General features: G+C 39.8%; 1 protein-coding gene across 2 annotated transcripts; it reads right to left on the bottom strand.

Moving 5' to 3' along the window:
- Positions 1-7,900: 7,900 nt before the first annotated feature.
- rasip1 (Ras interacting protein 1) lies at positions 7,901-24,634 on the bottom strand. Of its 2 annotated transcripts, none has more exons than XM_053625890.1 (16): positions 24,258-24,634; positions 21,517-21,638; positions 20,471-20,922; positions 19,835-20,095; positions 19,191-19,423; positions 16,707-16,865; positions 16,066-16,270; positions 14,861-15,159; positions 14,431-14,592; positions 13,120-13,160; positions 10,910-11,064; positions 10,307-10,419; positions 9,902-10,196; positions 9,526-9,689; positions 9,044-9,185; positions 7,901-8,962 (listed from the first exon to the last, which is right to left on the bottom strand). In XM_053625890.1, exons 2-16 carry the CDS (start codon positions 21,636-21,638, stop codon positions 8,784-8,786), a joined length of 2,982 nt encoding a protein of 993 aa, XP_053481865.1. In that variant the 5' UTR covers positions 24,258-24,634; the 3' UTR covers positions 7,901-8,783. The 2 variants fall into 2 exon arrangements, with proteins under 2 accessions (XP_053481865.1, XP_053481855.1); XM_053625880.1 differs by lacking the exon at positions 24,258-24,634 and adding an exon at positions 22,465-23,667.
- Between the last annotated feature and the right edge of the window lie 1,907 nt (positions 24,635-26,541).

The following is a 26,541-nucleotide window of genomic DNA, read 5'->3' as shown; positions in this document are numbered from 1 at the left end:
GAGAGCGCAAGAGAGCTCCCCTTTCTGACACTAATATGGAAAAACTTGTTTGGAGTGAATACGCGTGCAAATATTATTCTTCCTGGGTATTACCACTGCAAGCGCCTTGGCCCAGGCAGCCAAAACGGGCTGGGACAAAAAGCCCAAAGACTTTCTCAGTTCCTTCAAAGGGAGCCTACATAAAATAAACACGGCCATCAGATTACAGGCACTAACACGGCTCAGTGTTAAAACCGGGCCGGGTGCGCGCCTAGCCGGTAACTGTGGGGTCCGTTCAGTCAACACGATGACGCAGGATGGAACAAAAGTGTGACAGAAAAAGCAAGTCTGTCGGAACACAGCCCCAGCCCACAGCAACGCTGACCCTGCTGCCCAGACCTGAAGAAGAGAGGAGAGGGGAGGGGAGGAGAATAGAAATCAGAAATGCTTGTACTGTTTGAACACTCTATACTACAATGTTCTGGATGAAAAATGGAAAAGGAGACACGGGAAAAGGTCAGGAAAGGAACGGAAATGGAGAGTAAAGGTTAGGGTGGCGTGAAAGAAACCAGATGAGAGATATAGGGAGTGGAGGAAAAAGGTGAGAGACAGCAGAAAGGTAAAACGGGATATGCAGAGACTGGACGGATAGAGAAAGTAATCATATTTAAAGGTGTGTATGTGTGCTGAGGTTTTTGAGGGTAACCCCAGTCACCCCTTCAACACTGGACAGCCTCTCTCTGGCAGTATGACATCACAGGGCTCTTTTATATGGTAGGCCGTGATGACGTAATTGACCTGGCAGTAGGAGAAAGTGAATCTGTCCCTGGAGACATGCCGGGTGTTTCACTCGCCCTGAGCCTAACCCCAAACAGACAGACAGACAGACAGACAGGCACACACACACACACACACACAAACACACACACACAGAGTATTATAATCCACCACTTGCTATATTCCAGAGTGCAAGAGTCATAAACATTGATTAAATAATTACTCAGATGCAAAGAAATGCTCCTCACACATGCAGTCAGGGGCATACGTGCACACACACATGCATTCTTGCACACGCACACAGCAGCAAAGGAAACTCTGGGCGGCTCGACTAGACTGACCGCAGTGGGTGCAGACACAACCAATGTGTGCAAGCACACACACTCACACACACACACGCACACACACACACACACACACACACGCACGCACACACACTCTAGTAGAGTATACTTTCCAATCAAAACACTTCTGATCTAGAAATGTTTTGATATTCTGCATTTTATGGAAGCCTGATTCTGTTTACTGAAAACATATTTCTATAAATTCCTTCCCACTATATGAACTATTGGTCCTACTCTATCCATCATAGTGCTACCACCTTATTTACACCATATAAAGTAAGCTAACAAGCCATTTTTGGGGGGGAATATTCATAACAAAAACAGAAAGAAGGCAAAAATGTCTCGTGTTTTCAGCGCTCAAAAAGACATTCCTTCATTTTAGTTAGATCTCAAAAAGAAAAGCTTGCTATGTCATTAGAAAGAAAGAAAGAACCTGTGGCAAGCAAATGTCCATTCCCTATTTCACACAGAAGAAGCATTTAAATCTTTAGCGTCGTCTGTGATTCAGAATGACCCTGTGATGTCTCAGTAAGCTCTATGTTCATCAGCTCTGACTCGGTCCGACCCTGGCCCAAACTGGGGGAAATTTAGTTTATAAATAGCAAAAGAGTACTTTACATTTTTACTCAGGATCTAACTCCTCAAGTGAATCTATGCTAATGGCATTATGATGTCATCAGCACTTCATCGTTATGTCACCCTTATGACACAGCAGCTTAAGTGCTGAGTAAGTGTTGCTTTGGTGCAGTCACCTGAGCATGGAAGTTTAAAGACAAGGCCTGGAAATTCCCTCTGGTGCCTAATCAGGGTTTTGGAACTAAAAACACAAGAGCATGGAGATTTTCAAAAGCACTCCAACTGAAAGCAGATTGCTGCAGGCCACAGTGCAGTGCCTATGTGCACTCAGGCACACAGGGTGTGTAAGCATCTGAATATAGCTGCTGGGCAGAACAGACACACTCACGCCAAAGTTCGCACAACAAGGTCAAGACACCCTGCCCCACAAATACACACTGTCGTCCGGCCCCCCCCCCCCCCTTTCTCATTTTACTGACTCAGCTGTTGTGTAGGAAGCTGATGGTCTTTGAAGACGGGAAGAATCTATCATTACTTGAGAGATGCAGAAAAAGGGAAGGAGAGGGAGAATAAGCACTCCATTGTCTACCCAGTCACCCCTCCCTCTGTCCACCATATCCGTAAAATAATTGTATTGTCCTAATTACAGAGAGGTTCTTGAACAGGTGTGGGGAGCTGCACCTGGAGAGCCCAAGTGCGTGGGTGTGTGGTAGACTGTAAATGCGTGTATGGGTGCATACGCATACACTTGCTTTATTGTGTACTATTTGTAGATGTCTCCACATGGGCCAGACAGACATTACAATTGCATGAGCTAAGTACAGTACAGTACAGTACTATTGTACTAATAAGTATGTAGTACTACATGTATCAATCCCATTGCTTACTGTACAGCAGCTATAGTAAGCAATGGGATTGATACATGTAGTACTACATACTTATTAGTACAATAGTATGCATTTCCAGACATACCCCATGTGTCTGCTCCTACTTTCCAACAGCCCTGATTTTCCTAAAAACGTCCACTCACTTGTGTTCTCCATTCTCAGAGAACACAAACTATATAGAGATGTTAATGGGCATCCTTTATTATGGCCTGACTTAAATTGACACATGCTTTTCGCTTTGAATGTCTTTGTTGTAACTGGAGCATTTGTCGGATCACTATATTTCTTCTGTACATTCTTAATATTGGGGTCTATATAGATGGGGACAAGTTGGAATATTTATTCAGTAACTGACTGTTGTCAGTCATGTGTTGTTGTTTAATACCCCTAAAAAGTGGGTTATGTTAAATTAACACAGGAGGAAATTTCCACGAAGCTGAATTTGTCAATCACATTGTGAAAGAGTGGAGATTTATTAAATCACCACCAGGATGAAGTGCTGTGTTACAACACTGAAATGTTTAAATCACATTATGACTGGCTGAAAAAAACCCCACATGATCAAAATGTTTTAATTTTTTTCAGCAAACAATGTTATCAATTTGCTAGACCTAAACTGACGTATGTGTTGCAAACTTAATGACAAATCTAGAGACATTATGAGCAAAAATTCAAACTTGATAACCCTGACTGAGTTGTGCTTGCTTAAACTTGTGTTCGAAATGACCAATCACTGATCACTATTGTGCCCAATGACCACTGAATCACTGAATACCATAGTTTGTTCCACCCGCACACCTCTTTGTTCTCTGTTTTAAACTCTTGTTTGGTTGTCTGGTTATATAAAGTCATACCGTAAAAGCAAGGTTTTCCATCTGTAGCTATTACTTTCAAGTCTATTTCCTGACTACCACTTTCACCACTACCACAGCTTCATTTCTGTCTGCATTCTTGATAGAAATTACAGTATTTTTGTAAATATGTAAATAGTTGGGGGTAGCATGGTGGCACAGCATATAGCATTGCCACCCCACAAGCATCCATGGTCTGATCCTGAGGTCAGGTAACTGTATGTATGGCGTTTTGGTACATGCTCTCCCCATGTCTATGTGAATTTCCTTCAGGTTCTCTGGTTTCCTCCACTTCCCTAAAAAACAACGAAAAAACAAAACAAGCCAATAGGTAAAAAGGCTAAGATAAATTGCCCCTAGGTGTTAATGAGTGTGTGCATTGATGGTGCATTGCGATGGACTGGCATCCCATCCAAGGTGATTTGGTGAAAGGCTCTGGATCCAACACTGACCATGATAAAGCAATTACTAAAAATCAGTGAGATTGAGTGAGTAAATAGTTGCTTTGACTCGACTTTGTAAATAAGTTTGTGGTCTCATGACCAAATATGACTTGTTTCTCTGAGAAATAATTAGAATTTGTTTTAAGCTCCATTCTAATGTAATTTATTTATTCTCTGTTTTAAGTGTTCAAGAAAACCATCCTTTTTTCCCCCGTGAAACATTTTGATATGCAAATACTCTTGACAATTCAATGAATATGCAAATTAATCTATGACACCATTTGGTCACTTTTGAACATGAACATACACAATATGGCCAAGATTATGTGGATGCCTGACTTTGATCCCAATATGTGAGCTTTCCACAAACTTTGGAAGCACATGATTGTCTAGAACAGGGGTGTCCAATCTTATCCATAAAGGGCCGGTGTGGGTGCTGGTTTTCATTCCAACCAAGCAGGAGCCATACCTGATTCCACCTGTTTAATCAGTTGATCTTGGCTTTCAATAGATTCAGGCGTGGCTTCTGCTTGGTTGGAATGAAAACCTGCACCCACACCGGCCCTTTCTGGATAAGACTGGACACCCCTGGTCTAGAATGTCTTTGTATGCTGTAGCATTACAATTTCCCTACACTGATACTAAGGGGCCCAAAACTGTTCCAGCGTGAGGTCTATGAAAACATGGTTTGCCAAGGTTGGTGTACAAGAAGTTAAGTGGCCTGCACAGAGCCCTGACCTCAACCCCACTAAACACCTTTGGGATGAACTGGAACACCTCCTCACTCAACATCAACGCCTGACCTCATTAACACTCTTGTGGCTGAATGCACACAAATCCCTGCAGCCACGCTTCAAAATCTAATGGAAAGCCATCCTAGAAGAGTGGTGGCTGTTCTAGTAGCAAAGAAGGGGACAACTCCATATTAATACTATGTCTTTGGAATTGTGTTCATTAAGCACATATACTGTATGGGTGTAATGTTCATGTGTTCACAAACTTTTGGCCATATAGTGTGTTAGCTTGCAGTTAATAGTGATGGCAACACCTTGTGTTGGTCTGTGTTATTTCTGCTTTTCATACAAGTCACCACTGACAGGTAACCTGACAGGTAAAGTCACCAAACTGCATAAAACAATGCCTCTGAAAGTCAGGTTTCTCTGGTGGACGACCCTCTGACATCCACCCAAATATTCTGACTGTGTAAGGTTAGCAAGTCAGCCCTCAAAAACATCTTAACTGTTTTCATCCAAGTCAGAAATCACCAATCTCCTCCATAATGAGTGGATGACCAGTTCAGAACAGCCGTCGGCAAGTCTCGCTCACAAACCACACGGACTGAAGAATCAGAAACGGCATAGTCACTTAATTGATTAAAGTTCGACCACAGGGCCGCGAAGTGATGATTCACAGATCTACAAGCGACTTACGTCTGAGACTGAGCGCGCGCTTAGGGCTTTTTTTTCTCAGGATGAAGCCTGAGGGCGATCAGCCAATCAGAGTCCGCTATGATGTAATTGGCTCTCACGGGATCGCGTGCCGCTTACCGTAATGAGCGCGCGAGTCGCGCCGTCAACAGGAAAACAAATAATACTCATACAACGTGTGAAGTAATACATTCTTCCGAATATATGTCAAACACTGAGAGATTTCAGTCCCAGCCAACATTTGGGTCGGGAAAAAATATTAACTGAATATGTTTTTGAGAAAAATTCTGACATTTCTTAATCATAAAGCTGAAACTGGCATGAGTTTGTTTTTGTTTAAAAGTGAAGACAAGACGCTACAAGCTGACATGAACTGCTGCAAGCTCTCGCCACAACATAAGAGATAGCCTAGTTTCACAAGTGTCTTGACATTGAGCTGTTTCCCAGCTTTATCTCATGAGGACTACAACCCAGAGAAATGTTTGGCTGTGTCCCAAATCGCGCTGAGATTATAAAGCAGTAGGCTGTTTCATACCCAATTGCTATTTGCATTTACTGTAATCCACTGTATGTTTCTCCTGCATACATCATCCTGTTTATCTCAACTTATTGCACCACAATTCTTATTTATTTCACTTCACTTAGTTGCCCTTTGCATAACTGGTATGTCTCATACTGTTCACCTTTACCTGTATGCTGTTATCTTATTGCACCATAACCTTATTTACTTCATTTTTATTAATTTGCTATTTGCACTACTGGTTGGATGCTAACTGCATTTCATTGTCTCTGTACTTGTACTTTTGTCAATGATGTTAAAGTTGAACCTAACCCAACCTTACCCAGTAACAGTACACCTATATAGGACGTAGGGTGATTTCAGATATATTGGCACAATATTTGAACCTTCACATTGTGTAAGCTTTCTTGCTGTTAATAAAACAAAATACCCCAACACATGATATGTTTGGGAAATCCTTCAGATGTTTAGATGAGTATCTACATGTGAAGGAATATGTTATTGCATTCTGAAGAAGTATGGCATGTCAAAACTGCCTGAAACCCATTGTAATTATATGTTTGGTCATTTAGGACACTTCCTTATAAATTACAGAACTTAAACTATTTTTTCCAAATTCATCATCAACCTATTCTGATATTGTATGAACATACAGTAGTAGACTAAGTATTATTTGACTACAGTTCTACTGTAAGGCCAGAAGTGCTGCACACTTGTACTGTCTCAATTTACCCAATGTCCAAATATGCCTAAATTCACCGTACATAACAATTTAACTATTTCGACATGATGAGTATAATTTCCAACATTTACATTTTACATCTTGTCATTTGTCTTATGGACCAGTACTCCATCTGTTATAGCTCTAAAAGAACAGTTCAAACAACAATTGAGGTCGGGATAAAACTTATGACGCCTCTGCTTTGTGTGCACAGAGTTTGCATGTTTTCCCCATATTTTGGGGGTTTCCTCTGGTAACTCGGGTTTCCTCCCACAGTCCAAAGACATACGTTGTATGCTGATTGGCATTTCCAAATTGTCTGTAGTGTGTGGATGGGTGTATGAATGTGTGCGATTGTGCCCTGTTGGCACCTAGTCCAGGGTGTCCCCCCTCTTGTGCTCCAAGTTCCCTAGGATAGGTTCCAGGCTCCCCCATGACCCTGTGTGGGATAAGTAGTATGGTAAATGGATAGATGGATAAAACTTATGATTAGTACACTGATAGAGAAGAAGAGTCCATAGAACACTTGGAGTGTGGCCTGCCAAAGACATTTTGGTTGATGGAAAAGAAATCCATTTTAACTATGGAACACTTAAAAAAAACAACCAAAAAAACAAAAAACAGGTAAAATGGGTTTAGGATTTACTGCTAACATTTGTCTACTAGCGATGGCCAATCCAATTCTGGGCCTGATTCTATCAGCACTGACATGGAATGATGTCAATCTTGTGCAACCAGATTTATTTGATCTGTCAGTTAATTTAATTCTGGTGGGCCATATCAGCAAGAGCTATTACCAATATCCTGCTTTTATGAGGCTATTAGATATGTGCTTTATTTAAATAATAAAAATTAAAAAAAGCTGATAGTGCTGGTTGTTAATTTTGCCATAGGCACACTTGTCTTGTTTTTGGCCTATTTTAATTGATTCTAGGTTTGTGTTTGCATTTAAACTGGGCATCTTGGCTTGATGTGATATTTCCTTAGAATGCCTTATGTCTTTGGGCAAATTCATTTAGATCCCTTATCTGTACAGACAGAATGCTATAAAGTGTTTGAATTTATGTACCCCTCCTTTAATTGACATATTGAATCATTTTCAGGAATCAGATGTCGCCGACTGAATTTCACTTTGTCTACTGACGACAAACTTGATGAGCTCATCAGACCTCACACTCGTCTTGCTGAACTGTTGCCCCTATTGCTCAGAGGGATCTGCTGGTAATAATTTGTTTATTAAACCTGTGTGTATTGAGACTGTGTGTATTGCCATCGCGCCCCCCAGCGTTCATTAATGGAATGACACGAGCAACACTTGGAAATACATGACATGGAACTAATGTGCGAGAACACCATAGCCAATGCAAAAACGAGCTGGTCTCATGACATTCATTTTTATTGGCAATATGTGAACATACATCACATGGATAAAATATTTAAATGCATCTAGGTGAACCTTGTCAGTGTATTATGAGGTCAGTTTGTTAAAGTGAGAAGCAGATGTTGCAGATGGGTAGGGAGTATAACATGTCAAGGCGGGTGAGATCACGGATAATTCTGAATCACCAATTTTATAGTGCAGTGAGGGGATCTGGAGGGGAAGATTGGAGCACTCTTCACTGTTAATGATGGTGAAAAGGATGTCAGGTGTGTTGCTCAGTGTAACTGTATTAACTAAAATGTGTTTATATAGAGGAAAAAACACAAACATCACAAGGTGTGATTTATAATATGGCATATACATACTATGATGCAAGTATTTATTATAACTCTTAGTGTTATATTCTGACCTTTAGTGTGCATTAGTGTATATTTGGTCTAGGTGTCACCGACAATGACGTTTTTGCATTCCTAAAAAGTAAAAAGAGTGAATATGCACTAAATTCTTTAAAAACCTAAAAGTAAAATAACCACTGCAACCAGGCAATGATTATACAACTTAGTGTTGATCTATAGCATGAGGGATAATTATCTAACATGATGCACAAGTTATACAGGGTAAGGATCATAATCGATTTAAAAAATAATACCGCTGCATTTTTAAAAAGCATCTTTTACAGCATTTTAATCCCTTCCTAAGAAATTTAAAGGAGTAAAGCCTATGTCACTCAATGAAAAACTCTCAAAAACAATTTGTAATTACATAGAGAGAAAGTGATATACATTGCAATCTTACAGATGTGCTGTATAGTAAGACTTTGCTGTGTCTTTTGTATAAATTTAAGTACTGTTAACCCCAGAGATTCTGTATTCTCCTACTACAACCTCGTTCTCTGATTGGCTGGTGGTTCTTCCTGATCCAGACCCCACAGGAAAGTCCGCAGACGTGTCACTTCCTTTTGGAGCTCTGGATTTGGGATTGACTGAGTAAGGTCCAGGCTCGGGGTTTCATTGGGTAGGATGAGAGGTGGATGGTCTAGGAAGCTCTCAAAGATATCTAAATTTAGGAAAAACAAACACAACTTAAAGTTTCTATACTTCAAGACTGATCATGCGCTGATCAGAATTAGCTACTTACCGCCTCCAAGTTCAGTGCCTGGGGGCGGAGCCCAGCAGGAAGGCGGAGCTCTGGCTGGTCCTAGCTTATAATGAGTTAGAAGGTGGTGAAGCTGTGCAGGGCTTAACATGGCATGGTCCTCCAGGAGGCTGGCCCAAGATGACTGACAAGACAGTCAATGATGTTAAAAAAAAGAGGAGATCTTGAGATTTGGCTTTGAAAATATTGCTAAACTTCAGAATAGAGTGTTTTTTAAGGGCAACGAACTTGCTTAGCTTTTGGCTCAACCCCTAGGCCTGTATCTTTTTTAGGATATTTGATAAATGTTTAAATAAATCTCCAATTTGGGTCCATATTTGATATTTCTTCAGGATATGAACACTGAAATTACCATTTCAGAAAGTTATGTTGTACATTGCAATTATCCATATGATATAATTTATATACGATGAAAATCACGGTAATGTGTGTTCAATTTTACATTTTTGCTCTTAGACTTTTACCTGGATAAGGCGGGTCTTAGGAATGCACAGGAAGTTGACAGTGTTTGACAGCTTTTTGAGGAATTCCGAGGCAATATCTCCTAGTCCTGCCCCCTGTAGCCAGTCTAGAACCAGGTCCAGATTAGTGCGAATCTGCACTGCACGTGACCAGGAAAACAAACTATCTGAAATAGCAAGGAGAACAGAAATCAAGTTAAGAACAGTAGTACAAACAATACACACAATATTTCCATTTGATATTTAACTTCCTGCTGAAAAGTTTTAATTTGTTTGCATCTAATACGGTTTTGCTTCTCCATGGCTGCATTTCTGTGTGCACTTTACTGTTGACTTCTCAGTAGTACTAAATAAATATGAAACACTGAAGCAATGCTACCTCTCTCAAGCAGGGTGTTAAGGAGTGAGGTGTTGGTGAAGAAGAACAAGTAGCCGAAGGTCTGGGAGGTGAGAGGGGGAGAGAGGCAGGCCTCGCGCGTCAACTGCAAGGAACAGCGATACACTTCCACCAGCCCTGCCACGGTGGGGGGTAGATTAGATACATCACTTTCCTCACCCCCCTCTCCTTCAACTTTCTGACTATCTCCTTCCCTCACTCCAGCCTTCTCCTTCTCTTTCTCTTCGCTGGAGAAAGGATTGGTGTCCAGTAGAGTGGGGAGGAGGGAGTATAATGTCTGATGGAGGGAGAGAACAAGAATATGTGGGAGAGATGAAGAAGACTTTTCATCGAGCAGTAAGTCACACCTTTAAGATATCAAGACATTATACATTAGCTGTGTCTTACCTTAGTCAGGTGATACACACACTGCTGGAAAGTGTGCATGATGACATCATCCAGCTGCGCCAGTGCATCCGAGCAAGTGTCCATGTCAGCTGACAGAACTGGGTCACCAGGGGCTAAATGTGAGAAAGCAACAGAGCTTACCAATATGAAAACTGGAATAAATCCACACGACTGTATTTAGATATATTTATAAAAGCATATGAGAAAGGCAGAAGGTCACATTAGACCATGGTGTGTAGTTTCATGTCTTCCAGACAATATAAAATAAGCAGCAATTCAGCATACTAGATAGTCGATTATTTCCATATGCAAGTAGTTCCAGCACAGCTTTGTTTGTTTTACAGCTGCAAATAATTAGATAGAAGAGAATATAAAGTGCATGTCTGTTTTGACTACTGTGTTGAACACAAACAGCAGCATGAGAGAATGTGATGTGGAGACTATGATTCAAGCCTACCAAGACATAACAGTTTTATCTCACCAGATAGTATGTTGCAATAATTTGTTTTTATTACGTATTTTTATTTTTGTAGAAAATGCACGTTGTGTAAATTCATCTGTAGACTGAGATAAGTTGCGTGTTGTTGTTGTTTTTTTTCTCACCCTCAAACTCCCATTCCTTCTCCATGGCCTCTACTTTGACCTGGAAGAAGTTGAGGAGCTCGGTGGCATTGGACATCCAGAACATGAGAGGTCGGAGGTCTGAGGAGAGTTTCTGTACACTAGGAGGAGGAAGGTCAGCCTCGGACTCTGGAGAGCTACACACACATGCACATACCATACGCTTATGACCTCCATTAAAAACACAAAACACATTTATCTATTCTATGTATTGATGTCAGTGGAGTACAGACTGTTGTTGATCCAAAATCTAATTTGTGTATTAATGCTTTTAAATGTATTCATTGGCAGGCAACTGTAACCAAAATTATGTAGATTTGAGATTTAAGCAGAGGTTCACAATGGAGGTTTAAGGCCTTTGCTCAAGCATCCACACAAACAGTGCTGGAATTTGAAGTTCCAATACAGTCACTGCTGAAACTAGATATGAGGACACAGAGGTCTCAACCTTGCAAGTTTATCTAGCTTCCAGTCATCAAAATTAATATTACAGAACAGTGACATCTTATAATGTGGTGGCCATGAAAAAATTACCTTCCAAGACTACTGAATCAGAAGTAACCTGACCTGAGGTGACCTGAGGACCTGAGCTGAGGAGGGCACTTTAGGTTTGTGTATGGACTTAATCGTTCATTATGTTTAGCTCTCACAAGACACTATGCTACGCTACCAGGCTATAACTTCTTGTTGACAGACAATACACATCTGACATAGCTACACTAAATGAACAATAGGTTGTGGACACCTGACCATCACACCCATATGTGAGCCTTCCCCAAACTGTTGACACAAATTTGGAAGCACACAATTGTATAGAATGTCTTTGTTTGCTATAACGTTACACATTACCCTCGCTGGAACTAAGGAGTCCAAACATGTCCCAGCATGACAATGCCCATGTGCACAAAGCCATGTCCATGAAGACACGGTTTGCCAAGGTTGGTTTGGAAGAACTCAAGTGGTCTTCACAGAGCCCTGACCTCAACCCCACTGAACACCTTTGGGATGAACTGGGATACCGAGTGCACTCCAGTACCTGACATCACTAATGCTTTTGTGGCTGAATCCCCACAGCCATGCTCCAAAATCTAGTGGAAAGCCTTCCCAGAAGAGTGGAGGTTATTATAACAGCATAAAGGGACTAAATCTGGTATGGGATGTTCAACATGCACATATGGGTGTGATGGTCTAGTGTCCACAAACCTTTAGCCATATAGTGTATGATATGAATGTTTGAGTTCATGCCATAATATAAATAAATATGAGTGTTTTTGAGGGCACTTGGCGGTTTGTAAAGCCCAAGATACTTGTAACATTGCTAGCTTGCTAGTTGCTAGTAGGTGGTCACATTATTGTTAGCTGATGGTACCATGCATTAGCTATAGGGTAGATGGCATTTTTGTATGCTTTTTCAATCATCTTTGATGAGATGCAAGAGAGAAAAGGACGATGAGTACATGCACAGAGAAAGAGAGAGAGAGAGACAATTGTAAACTCAATAAGATTAAACAGCCTAATTTGGGTTGGAAGCATTTCTGCAACGTGGACCTCACTAAAATTTTTAATACAATCTCACCGGTCACTGGCTCGACATGTAACCCACTACAATACAAATTACAGTATACAGCAATTATAAGCCAATGATGCAAAATTATTACGCTAATATTCCATTACACTGTAAGTGTGGGGAGAGGGGGCATGGTGGTTTAGTGGTTAGCACGTTTGTCTCACACCTCCAGGGTTGGCGGTTCAAATCCCGTCTCTGCCCTGTGTGGGTGGAGTTTGCATGTTCTCCCCGTGGTTCAGGGGTTTCCTCCAGGTACTCCGGTTTCCTTCCAAATCCAAAGACATGTATTGTAGGCTGACTGGCATTTCCAAATTGTCCGTAGTGCATGAATATGTGCGTGACTGTGCCTTGTGATGGGTTGGCACCCCGTCCAGTGTGACCCCAGCCCTGTGCCCTGTGCTCCCTGGGATTTGCTCCAGGTTCCCCCGCAACCCTGTGTAGGATAAGTGCTATGGAAAAAGGATGGATGGATGGTGGGATGGAAGTGTGATGAGTGGAAGTGTGAAAGCATTCACTGTTTCTTGGAGTTTAGGAGGTTAAGTGGGCCAAATGGATGTGGCTGATAAACAGGATGGCACATCAAGCAATTCACAGACACCATGTTAAATTCAGAAGTCAGTCTTACGTTTGTGTTGGATGTTTGTCTCCAAACTCTTTAATGTTCTCCTGAGACATGGATAATAAAACACAGAGAGAGAGAGAGAGAGAGAGAGAGAGTGAGAGAGAGAGAGTGAGAGAGAAAAGATTAGAGCAGACTGGGATAAATGCTTGGGCGGGTATGTTTGGCCAATGTGTCCGGACAATGACAGCACATTTTCCAAATGGGTGGAAATGACATCAGTCAACCTCTGTTTACAAACTCCAGTGAAATACCAGTGAAAGCCCATGTGTGTGCAGCTGTGGCTCCTCAAACCACAGCCTGCTCCAGCCCCAGCTCTTCACAGCACACATATGCACGCACACACACACACCCTTGTTGTCACCAAATCCTATTTGCTGCAATTCTGCTTTAGTGATATCATGTCTTCTCTTTACTCTAGATGTCTTTCCATGTGGCCTTAACAGAACGGAAGACTAACAGAGCGAATGTATAGGACACAGATCGAAGGATAACAAGTGCTATTTATACCAGAGTGCTGTTGAATCCTCAGTTCTGATTGGACGGAAAGAGTCGATTAATATTCTATAACAGCATGACTACTACTACTTAATGACAGGTTTATATTTATGTGTGCATTCTAATATATTAGCGTTTCTATAGTAACTTATTATTTGTATGCTGGATGCTCCATGTAAGCAGAATTTAAAAACTTGGGTAATTGTTGATCTGGTGGAGCTTTCTGTGAGGAGACATTTATTTAGCATTTTTGGAAGGAGTCTCCAGTGTCAGTGCCTTGTAACAGTTAAAGGTAAAGATGAAACTTTAAGTTACCGAAAAATCTGCAGTCTTAGTAACATGACAAGCTGCATCTTTTATATTATTAACATCAAGAGAAAGAAAACAGGAGGGTGATGAGGGAACGAGTATTTGTGGCTGTGGCTATAAACGATAGAAGAAACAAACTTGTTTGGTGGACATTCCATAACATTAAAATCTAACTATAAATGGATAAACTATGCAATGTGTTGTTCTTTAATTTAAAAAAACAAACAAAAATGTATGGGTTGGTAAATTGCTGTAGTATGAGACGATTAAAACATTTCTGGAAATCTAATTTGAAAATGATCAAATGTAATCAGCTTCAGGGTGATAATGATATTATACCAACCCATATAAGGAATAAAACAACCAGTGTTTTATTCCTTATATAACATTTACGAAACATTTGTAATAAATAAATAAATAAATAAACAAGACCTTTCTAAATATGAATAAAAAAATTAAAGAGCTTGATTCATTTTTTTTTTTTAATGGTAGTAGATTATTTATTCTCACCCACACAATCGCCTTTATCTGATTGGCTGCCTTTAACAGCAGCTGGGGTGTTAGTGCAGGGTCCAGATGTTTGGAGGCATGGTCAATCATGAGTGACAGCAGATAAGCTGGTGCTAACGGTCCACCACCTGAATCTGGAGTTGAATTCTTTGAGATAATTTCCTAAAACAGAAATAGAAAGTAATATTCAAAGAAAGATAACTTTTTGCCTGGTTGTCAGTAGCTGTTGTTGTAGTACTGCAGTTATGTAAAGATGAAGGACTCTAGGTAGAATCATCTTCACTACAATCATTTTGTAGTCATTATTTTTTATGATGCACTTGCAGTATTTACATTATCAAACTCATTTATCTACAGTCACACTAAGCTGTATTTATCTGAAGAAACATGAAGCTAAAACTAATAGTAGCATGTATACCAATCATTGTACCTGTAAGAGGATGTCTGTATGATTTTCCTGAAATTTCAGCACTGCCTCAGTGGATCCCAGATATTTCCTGAGAGCTTCCTGTCTGTCCATCATGTTTCCAGGGCCAAAGGAAATCGTCCCATCTGCCTGCAAGGGTAGAGCAAGTGCTAGGGGCGGAGCGGGGGTCACTCTGGGGTCACGGTACAGGAAGACAAAGTGGCTGCCGAGTCCTATGAGATCTCCAGGCTTAAGGACCGCCTCTCTGTACAGTACAACGCCATTATGACTGACAGCTCCTCCTCTGAATGGGCGCAGCAGAGCTGTGGGAACAATAGCGAGCAGTTTTATGGATCATGAGTTCAAACTGATTTGCCGTTTAAAGAATTTAAAAGAACCAAGGTCTTACTAGGCCAGAAGTCCAACAGAGTTTGGTGGTTTTCTTGGTCTAACACATCTAATTCAACCTTATCGTTTATTCAGAAGACAAATCACAAAATTGTGATGGACTATCTCCAGCAACACAGCTGGGCTCGAGTCATTGAATCAAGGTGGCTCAAGAGTGTATTCTTACGAAAGCATAAACACAAACCAATGAACTTTTTTTTAACGCATGCAATGAAAAGTGTACATTTGTAACTGTCAAAGGTGGCATGAGGTGTCCAACCTATAACTGCAGCTCACAACTTTTATTTTGTAGGTTTAAGAGGTCAGAAATAACGAGGTAGAGAAGACAATGGAATGTTAAGATATCTCTCGTCAAACAATACAAATGACTAGATGAAATTTAATGTAGAGTTGTTTCACATTACAATACCCAAATGTCTGTCCAATTATTAGCATCTTAGCATAATTTTATACTTGTATACAAATTTTATAAATGTATATCATCTTGTCATGTAAATTGTCTCATGGTTTGTGCTGATGGTTTTCATCTGATGGGGCAATTGCAAAACATCAATACCCCGGTATTGCCTGAATGAGCACCATCCAAAATCTAGTGGAAAGCCATCCCAGAAGAGTAAAAGCTGTTATAGCAGCAAAGGAGGCCCAAGTCCATATTAATGCCCATGGCTTTGTAATGGGATGTTCAATGGTCAGCGATCCACATACTTTTGGCCATATAGTGTCTTGTCACAATAAGAATGATTCCTACTGTACTTCATTTGTCATTTATTCAGCCTTTCCCTGACATTTAGTTGTATTTATGAGGGCTAGGACAGAAATACCTTGACCGCGGGCTTGCTCAGGGATAGCTGAGTCCCTCCTGATGAGAAGATGACGGACGAGCAGGTCAGGAGCCGAGAGGAACGTGTCCACTCTAAGAGGTCTCTTCCCTTTGCGTTCCCGCTCTCTGTCCTTTTCCCTCTCGCGGAATGTCGGCTTCCGCCCGAAAATGTGCGTGTGGCCCGCCATGATGTACAAAACAAAGTCCTGATTGAATGAGATGGAAAACCAGAGTCATAGAAAGAAAGAAAGAAAGAAAGGAGGTGAAACACAGAGAGAGAAAGATATAAAGGGGAAAATATTGTTGCCATTTTCAGTGTGGTTGATAATGAATATCGGCCCAATCTTCAAACTTAAGTTGATCAGAAAAGCAGATCCGATAAGGAATGAAGTGGGTTACAGTTTTCAACAATGTGGTCTTGTGTGAGGTCATTGTGCAGCGAGGCCTTATGTAGACACAGCGGGTTTATAGAGCTATTGTGTAGCCCGTGCGAGCACTGTAAGCTTCTGTTTAGCTGTTTTGTGCTGTGTGCTCAATGCCATATCCAAAGGTATGAAAGAAGAGATGGTATGCGGTGATAATGGTGATGCAGGTATGATGTCAGTGGGGAGCAGTGTGATAGGGTTGTGCTGCATGTCTAGCCTTGCTTTGGTCATATCCCTGTAGCAACAGGAAGTAAGGACGGTCTGTAGGTGGGAGGATCAGGCTCTGGGACATCACTTCCAGGTCACAGGCATCTTTTTCGTCTTCAGCTACTCGTGAGTTTCTTTCTGCCTCACCCACAACCTGCGATCCAATGACCTTTGGCACAAAAGATACAGCAAATGCTGTTTATCTTTTAAAATTGCTACATCCAGTTGAAAGGGTGAATTGATGCAAGATCAGTTGCAAACTCTTTTGTAAATATTACAATATATTACAAACTAAGAAAGCATTGACACAATTGTCTTGAAAACTTGAAAAACATGACTGCAGCTCCAACATTTCAGTAGGGTTATAAGGTGTTATACAGAAGCTGCATATACCTTACAATGCAGTGCATTTCAGTAGAAATTGCAAATAGTACACATTTCTGGACAGTATACATTCAGGAACACCTACCTCATACTTACATGCCTTTACTCTACTCTTGCAGATAGTATAGGCGCACTCTGTAGGTACAGCACCCTCCACTAACATGAATTCATAGGGGAGCCAATAATTGTTGCACACCTATATTTAACAATTTTTTAAAAATAAACCTGTGTTGTGTTTGCAATTGTTTGATATCCATGAGAGCAGAGTATTTTTGTGAATTCTTTGAACAAAAGATCAAAAGGTTAAACAATAAAGACAATTTTTTCAGCCTTCTTTGCTTATATTTACCAAAAGTGCCAATATTAGTGGAGGGCACCGTATTCGTAAACTATTGCTATAGACAATTTGTCACATCTCCTCTATCCTGTCTATCAGTGTAATGGAACCACCATTGACCAGATATTATTTGTGTAGTGGATCGTTCTCAGTACAGCAGTGCTACGGACCAAGTCGTGAGACTTGGAGAAGTTAACCAGGCACGCAGAGGTGGGAAGTAACGTGTTACATTTACTTCGGTTCATTTACTTGAGAAACCTTTTGAAAAAAAGAGAGTAGGTTTTAAGAGTAGGTTTAACTGGCCATACTCAAGTTCATTTTTAATCACAGAAATGCACTTTCACTTCGTTACATTCGATGGCATTCCTCCGTTACTGTTAAAGGTTGATGAATATATTTAGTTGTATTCATTCATTTATATCACGTATAATGAGGTCACGAGTCTCACGATACGCTGCAGTGGTCTGAATGCGGATGCAACAACCACTCACTTTTTAGTGGCTCAGTCTTGGAGTGGGGAAGGACCGAGTGTGTCAGCGGAGGCAGGACAAATACACATGCACGCAAGTTTGTGTTGTGAAAATAAAGACAGTCCACTGCTGGGAAAATGTTTGTTTTTTTGGTGTGTGTGTGTGTGTGTGTGTGTGTGGGAGATTTTGTATTGAAAATGTTCTGTTATTGTACCCATCACTGGACTGGGATATGCTGCTTCATCTTGAACCCGGGTTTTATATCATATATATAAACAGAATATACAGACTTTCAAGGAGAGGTGTGACTTATAGTTCTCCATCTAGTCTGAGATTCAGGATTTTCCCTTCATTTGAATCAGATCCGAAGTAACTAGTAACTTCCTACTTGAATAGTCTTGTCATTGGATACTTTATTACTCTTACCCAAGTAATTATTAACATTATTATTTATTGAGTAATTATTTTTTATAAGTAGTTTTACTTGTACTTGAGTTATCTTTTCAGCTGCCCTACCCACTTCTGCAGGCACGGCACCGATGGCAAGGTTTTTAAACGCATTTACTGACTAGGTATGGGCAGACTGATGAATTTGGTGAACTGATACTTCCAATTCTGACATTTCTTTTTTAAAATCTATGTTAATGTATGAATATTTATACTGTGAGATGTTTAAAAAAAATAATTATTTATTTATTTATTTATTTATTTATTTATTTATTTATTTTTATCAAACATGATATGAACAATAAAATGTTGTATGCCATATGTTATGTTGGTGTTCAGGATAGGAACTACTGCTTCTTCTGCATATAGAAACTAACAAGAGAGTGTGAAGACATATCCAGGTTGGCTGGGTGACTCTGGGAATTAACTTTAGATGTTTGCCATAAATTTACAAGTTTAAACATGTGGGTTTACTCACTTTAACTACTTAATATACAGACAAATTATGCCCCAAAACTAACTCAAAACCAAACCTCAAAATATATTGTACAATGTTTTTAAACCCTATGGCTTTTATATTCCATCACCTGTAACTATCATTGCCAATTTCACTGTAATGCACAATATACAGTGAATAAATATACCATTTTAAAAAGCTGTTCAAAAATTCACAGGATTTGGTTACACTGAGTTGGCTGGATCTCTCTCTCTCTCTCTCTCTCTCTCTCTCTCTCTCTCTCTATATATATATATATATATATATTGCAGTGCTCAATTTAATCAGAGACACGGGTACCTGCATATTTGGTATTTCACAGGCTCTTCTTCCTCCCCTCTGCCCCTTTTTAACTCTCACCTGTCCTGGCTCTGTTGCAATCATGCTCACAATGTTCTTCCTGTCATGTGCTCCACCAGTGGTTGCTGTATTGCCACTACGTCTGGAGTCGTTGTTGGCCTGGTTGCCCTGGCGACGTCTCAGAGTCAGGTTCATGTCACTGATGCTCCTCCTGAGTTCAGTATTGCGCCCTCGATGACCTCGCTCCTCGTCAAAACCACCCCCTGAGGCCATGCGGCTCCTTCTCCAGCGCACTGCCATTAAAACAGTATGTAACATTTCATTTTCCTTTGTGTCTTATTTTACAAGATTTTGGGCTTATATACAATATATAAAAAGAGAACGACTCAACTGCATTGGAAAGCTTACAGTAGTTTCCAATTTCTTAATCGACGTTATACAAACATAGTTCCGTATAAACATTTGTGCTTGTGCATAGAGATGTAATATGTAGGTATTTCTTCACAAACATTTTAAATGTGCTCCACCTCCATGATGCATAAAGGTGTTTATACAAAACCAGATGGTTTTACAAAGAACATCTGTGTTACAGCTATGCAGCTACATCACATCTTAAAACAACTTACTTACAGTAGCATATCTATATAATTGGATCTGGAGCTTTGTAGCTTAATTCCAAAACAATCACTGTAGTCCTTTCTCACCTTGGTTATTCTCTCCATCCCTCTCCCTCTCCTTCTCTTTTTCTCTCTCCTCCTTCTCATACTCATCACGCCGCTGGATCTCAAATCGACGTTCAAAGCCTTCCTTGGGCCTCCACATGTCCACTAGCAGCAGCGGACATTCCCAGGGTGCTACACCTCTCCGGCATTCTGTCTGCCATTGTAAAACACCATCTGCCTGCTGAATGGGCTTTCCAATGACATCACACAACAGGAAGTCCTCTGGAGAATGCTTCTGAAGAGCTGAGCAGGTGCACAGGACATTGGGACATTCTTAATGAAGTGACATTATCACAGGCAGGTAGAAGACCTAATAAACATGTAGTTGAGCTATGATGTGTTCTCTGTACAATTTATGGGTCATGCGCCAACAATAGTAATGTTTTTCTGGATAAAAATATAGAACCATAAAGATTATGGCAGTGAATCCTCTTTATGTTCTCTCCTGGAAGCTGTAGTGCAGTTGCACTTCATCCAAGCAATCCACTATTTTGAAACAATTACATTACAGTGGGGAAACAACCTAACTGTTGAAGTGCTAAGGGGATAGATTTGAAAAGCATGGACCTAAAATACCCTCCATGGTCTACAACAGGAAGTGACATCTGGCACACTTACCTATGTCATCACTCTCGTTCTCCCGTTCTCTCTCAGTGTATCGGGTGATGACCTGCTGGATGAGCTGTCGTGCTGTAGAGTGGATGTTAGCCAGCAGGCTACGGTAGTTAGCTCCGCTTGAGAGAGCATCACCATAAATCTTCACTAGTCCTGGGGCAGAAGATGATGCAGGGGGCAGGTAGTGATGCAATGATGGTGTGGCTGAATGAGCCCACACTTCTCTCTCACGTTCTCCAATGGCACGGTCACGATCACTGTTGGAGCGCCCTCTCAAGAAGAGGTTGGACAGACGCTTGGCACGAGACTGCTGATTGGCTGGCCGAGGACGAAGGAAGGCAGGGTTAGGTGAAGGGGACGATGGAGGAACCGAGGGGCTAGAGAAAGACAGGGCAGTGGGAGGTGTTGGGGGCGTGGCCTCGTGTACAGAGGCCGCATCTGAGCTAGTAGTAGATCTGAGGAAGTGAATATGGGAATGTAATTTCCTTCAAATGAACTAAACATATTCATAAACACATTCAGCAAATTATGGGTGTTTATTGCATTCTTGTTTCTTCACTCCAGAAACTTTATATCACATCCAAACCACAATTACAATTTCTCCCTCACAAATCGCAAACCATGCTCTCTTTTCAAGCAACAAATGCACTATTTATAATGGTAACCTTCAGAAAGATTAATATATTCCTTCTATTACTATGTTTGTCATTTGGTAACAAAACCAGGCATGTTTAAAGGTTAGTTTGAAAGTGCTACATGAATGAGTACACAATTTAAGCAATGTTGTATAACAACTCAACAGCTCTGGAGTTTCTGTTTAGGGTTTTGGAAAAAAAAAAAAAACAGTAAGGGTTTGGTGTAATGACTCTTAGACCCACACTGTTTGCTATTAAATCTGGTGAGTACTGGTTCTGGAGTGGAGAAAGACAATCACTGTCCATTGTGGTTCCCTGCATTTCATCACAGAAGTAAAGACAGACATATGTACAACAAACAAATAATAATACTACAACAGTGCAGTTTTTTTCTGCTCAATCCAGAACACTGACTTGACTGATGCTGCACTTGGCCAACGTGCTCCCAGCTTGGCAAAGTGTTTCCGTGGAGAATTTATCCACAGCCCCACAGGGAAATGGAGCTTACTGAAGCGAGGACTACCAGACTCCTCCATCTTTGTGGTCCAGAGAAGAGAAAACAGCAAAATATAAAACCATAGGGGAAATTGAAGGATTAAACAAGATAGATGGCTCAGACAATGACGAAGATGAAGACACGAAAGTGAATTAAAAAATAAAACAATGACACAACAACAGAAGAGCTCACTGAGCTCATAACATGAGTCATCTTTTTAAGATTTTAATACGATTAGGATTTTTTCCTTTTTGCTTGTCATGAATCTTTTGCTCTATTGTCCTCGGGCCAAATCAGCTTACAGTGTCTGAGTTATTGGCAATGTATGACATCAGTCAATAGGCGACAGGAAATCCTGAAATATCCTTTCGAGTAATCAGGACATGCAAGGTCGAACGTTTTTCCTGCTTTGTTCAGCTTTAAGCAAAACCTCAGAGAATATTAACGTACAGCTAGTGAGGAATCCAGTGAATACTTAAGGCTTTATGGAAATTATTTCTTTTGTATTCCTGTCTACAAGTTAAGACCAAAGCAGGCGGTTTGTCTTTATAGCTCTTGAACTAAGCAATCGTCCTTGTAGGCCAAAAAAGATTCAGTCCACAGCAAGAAACCAACATAGTGTTAGTAGTATTAATGTTGTACATTGTTGTACTCAATCTTTTATAGGAAGAACTTATCAAAGATCAGTGTTAACTGCTAGGCATATTCCAAGAAACACTTCACACTTGAGCCTAGAAGCAAATTCTTATACAGAATTCAGTATAACTTCTGATTAGACTAACACTGGAAACCATACGAAGATGCTAATTACATTTCAAACCATTTTAATATTAAGTATAGAGTATAGAGTAAGCATTTCCTCTCACCAGCAGATGACTTTCGGTCTGACTCACCCACTGCGACACGTTTGTATTAAATCTGATTAAATTTCCTTTATCACTGCTGTTGTCCGGATAATTTTGCTATAGCAAGCAAATATATTTGCAAAAATATATATACTTTTCATCCACGTTTTGTGTCCTTATTTCAAAGAAATTAAGGTCGATAAGTCCATTTTTTGGGATGGCCTCACGGTGCTTTATCCCGTATTCTCTCAGGCCAAATCAATCTTCTGGTTCTCCTAACATTTCTTTTTTAATTTTTTTAATTTTAAATACATTTCCCAACACTTCTAATAAGTCTTGCTTTTGCTTTCTCGGGCTCCCTCCTTTCGTTCTTTCTCTCCTGATCTGTGCCTATAGATAGAGAAGCAGGCCCATTGTTCTTAGTGACAGAATTTCCTTCCCCCCTTTCTGGACAACACCTATATCCTGAGAGAGAGAGAGAGAGAGAGAGAGAGTGAGAGAGAGATGTCAAAATGTTATGAAGGAGAGAGTCCACACCATGTCAGGCCAGGTATTTGGTTTTACATTTATTACAGTGTTGTGGTGTTCGTTTGGGTCACTTGGGATGTTCCTGCGTATAGACTGGAATTGAGATGATTTGAAGCCGCAGGTGCAACGGTGCATTACTATAATAATTAGGAATCTCGCTATATTCTGGATTTATGCTGCAACAGTCTAATGTAGCCATTTGTACACCCTGAGGCAGGACATTTTACATATACACCAATCAGCCATAACATTAAAACCTCCTGCCTAATATTGTGTAGGTTCCGCTTGTGCCACCAAAACAGCTCTGACCCGTCGAGGCATGGACTCTACAGGACCTCTGAAGGTGTACTGTGGTATCTGGCACCAAGACGTTAGCAACAGCTCCTTTAAGTCCTGTAAGTTGCGAGGTGGGGCCTCCATGGATCGGACTTGTATGTGCAGCACATCCCACAGCTGCTGGATTGGATTGAGATCTGGGGAATTTGGAGGCCAAGTCAACACCTTGAACTCTATTATGTTCATTAAACGATTCGTGGACGATTTTTGCAGTTTGGCAGGGTGCATTATCCTGCTGAAAGAGGCCACTACCATTAGGGAAATGGGAAAGTCGCTCACATCCTTAAGCTTGCCCATTTTTCCTGCTTCCAACATATCAACTAATATAGCCTACTCCTTGGCAGGTGCCACTGTAACAAGATAATCAATGTTATTTATGTCACCTGTCAGCAGTTTTATTGTTATGGCTGATCGGTGTATAGAGTAACAATAACAATATATTGTATAATTCTGTGGCTCAGTTATTTTGGCACATGACATTCAGAATAGTTGAACTTCATTATCTCACCCCACGCACAACCCCCCCCCCCACCCCCCCACCTCCGTGACAGATCTACAGATGGTAACACTGTATCTTTCTTCACATATTAAAGAGGGTCCAATGGGTACACTAACAATCATAGCGCAGATGTTCTGCTTGCCACAGCATGTTTTATACATAGCATGTTTTATTTAATTCAGGTAGGATTTTTTTTTCTCCAAAAAAAAAAAGGAAATGGGAAACTGACAGGAAGTTGATGAGAGAAACGGACCTGTGACCTTTGACTTTGGCAACAACAGGATAATGGTGACAGGAAAGAGGGAACGTGTGTGTCTGTATAAGAGATGAAGAAAGAAAGAAAGAAAGAAAGAAAGATTCTGTGTATGAAAACCCTTTTCTACTAAATTATACTCCACTCTTAATTTCTTTCAATTTTATTTGTTTTCCAATCAATTGAATGTCATATTACTTCGGATTAGCATGACACCACCCTTCAGAATCACATGAAGATTTTTCGGGTCAGAGATGCAGTGAGCTGCAGGATCCTCAGACAGGAAGCTCTGACAGCAGGCTGTGAAGGCTCCTGTGCGTCATTCAGACTCGTCCCTCCAAGTTTGTTTTTGGCAAAGGAGTGAAAGGTTTTCCTGACTGGATGGCTGAAGGAGAGAATGTGCATGGAATGAATGAGTACAGTACAGTAGTGTGTTCACGGAGCTGGTAAACGCCAGACTTTACAACAAATTACAGTACTTTCCTATTTTGGATGGCTACTGCCCTGTTGGAAGTTGATTCAGAAGCTGACAGTGCCCTGCAAAGGCAAAGAACAGTTACTACACACTAGCTCAAAACCCATCATTCACCCAGCGTTATGTTCTGATTTGAAATCTGTGTACTTTTTTTTTAACCCCTCTCTCTTTTTCTAAGGTTACAGTCTGTGTAGGATCACAGCATTTCAATTTTAGTTATTAATACAGTGTCCAATTGTTACAGGCATGTTTTCCATCGTTAAATAATATCTTTTTTTATTTTGAAAATAATTTTAGTGGGCTCTGAAGTGCCTCTAAAGTAGTATGTTGGATTCAAGGGCTTGAATATTTTAGGGCCAGGCACCACCGCAAGCTAATTTTTCCTTTACTCATATCAGAATGAAATTGAAAGTATACAACAATACATACATTTATATTGCAATTTTCTTTGAAATATGTAAAGAAGGCAAAACATCATTAAATGTGACATCTCAAATTTTAACTCAGAATAGTGTTATTTTGTGGAAGACTACATACAAGTGTATAATTAAAAAAAGGTGTAATATTATTGTAAAAAAGTTTGCCTAATTATATAAACAAGATTTCATTTAAAGTTAAAAACTACTCAAGATAGAAACATAACTCTATGTCAAGACCTTTCAACCTGTGTGTGTAAAAGGATGAAAAATGAAAAAAGGCAGAGAGACAATGTTATTAACATGATCCCAGGAAACTGTTCATCTTTTATAATGAAACATTATGTCATCTAAAGACCTATACATAGATACTACCCAAAAGAATATATATATATATATATATATATATATATATATATATATATATATATATATATATATATATATATATATAATTGTTATTATTATTATTATTATTATTATTATTATTCTTTCTTTATTTTTTTAAGTAGGTGACAACACTGGGCAGAAACCTTGGGTTCAACTACAAGGTCATGCAAGATGAGCTTATTGCAAAGGCATGTACAGTAGTTGCTGAATTGGTCATTAATATAAATGCAGTCTATAGAGCAGGGTGTGCAATCTTATCAAAGGGAGCCACACATAAATAAAATTAATCAGTTGATCTTAACCTCCAATTGAATACAAGGTGTGGCTCCTGTTTGGTTAGAATGAAAACCTGCAGATAAGTGGATAAGATTAGACATGACTGTCTACAATATTTATATGTTTACAATGTTTACTACAATATTAAACAAGTACTTTGTTTAAGGTCTCAACATGCATGCACATGTGCACAAGAAGGTATCCAGATGATTCTTAACATCATGGCAGTTAGGAGGTGTGAAACAGAACCTACATCGGAGTGAAATAATCGTGGCAGCTGCTCATATGTGTAGTATCCTGCCATAATCTTGGCAGACAATTATAAAGACATCAACTTTTTATACCCAAAATCTTATTGACTTAATAACATTGTTCTTTCATATACTTGACAATGTAATGTAATACTAACATAGTGCTAAAAAAGCATGCACCTACTGTATCTACATAAGCTTTATCATATAAATCTACACAAACTTTATCATATAAATCTAGCCAAGCTTTATCATATAAATCTACACAATTTTTATCATATAAATCTACACAAACTTTATCATATAAATCTAGCCAAGCTTTATCATATAAATCTACACAATTTTTATCATATAAATCTACACAAGCTTTATCATATAAATCTACACAAGCTTTATCATATAAATCTACACAATCTTTATCATATAAATGTACACAAGCTTTATCATATAAATGTACACAATCTTTATCATATAAATCTACACAAGCTTTATCATATAAATCTACACAATCTTTATCATATAAATCTACACAAGCTTTATCATATAAATCTACGCAATCTTTATCATATAAATGTACAAAATCTTTATCATATAAATCTACACAAGCTTTATCATATAAATCTACAAAAGCTTTATCATATAAATCTACACAATCTTTATCATGTAAATCTACA

The sequence above is a fragment of the Ictalurus furcatus genome, chromosome 1 (genome assembly GCF_023375685.1).
Source record: "Ictalurus furcatus strain D&B chromosome 1, Billie_1.0, whole genome shotgun sequence".
Lineage (NCBI taxonomy): Eukaryota > Metazoa > Chordata > Actinopteri > Siluriformes > Ictaluridae > Ictalurus > Ictalurus furcatus.
The sequence above is the reverse complement of the archived record's forward strand: the minus strand, read 5'-3'. Positions and strand labels throughout refer to the sequence as shown.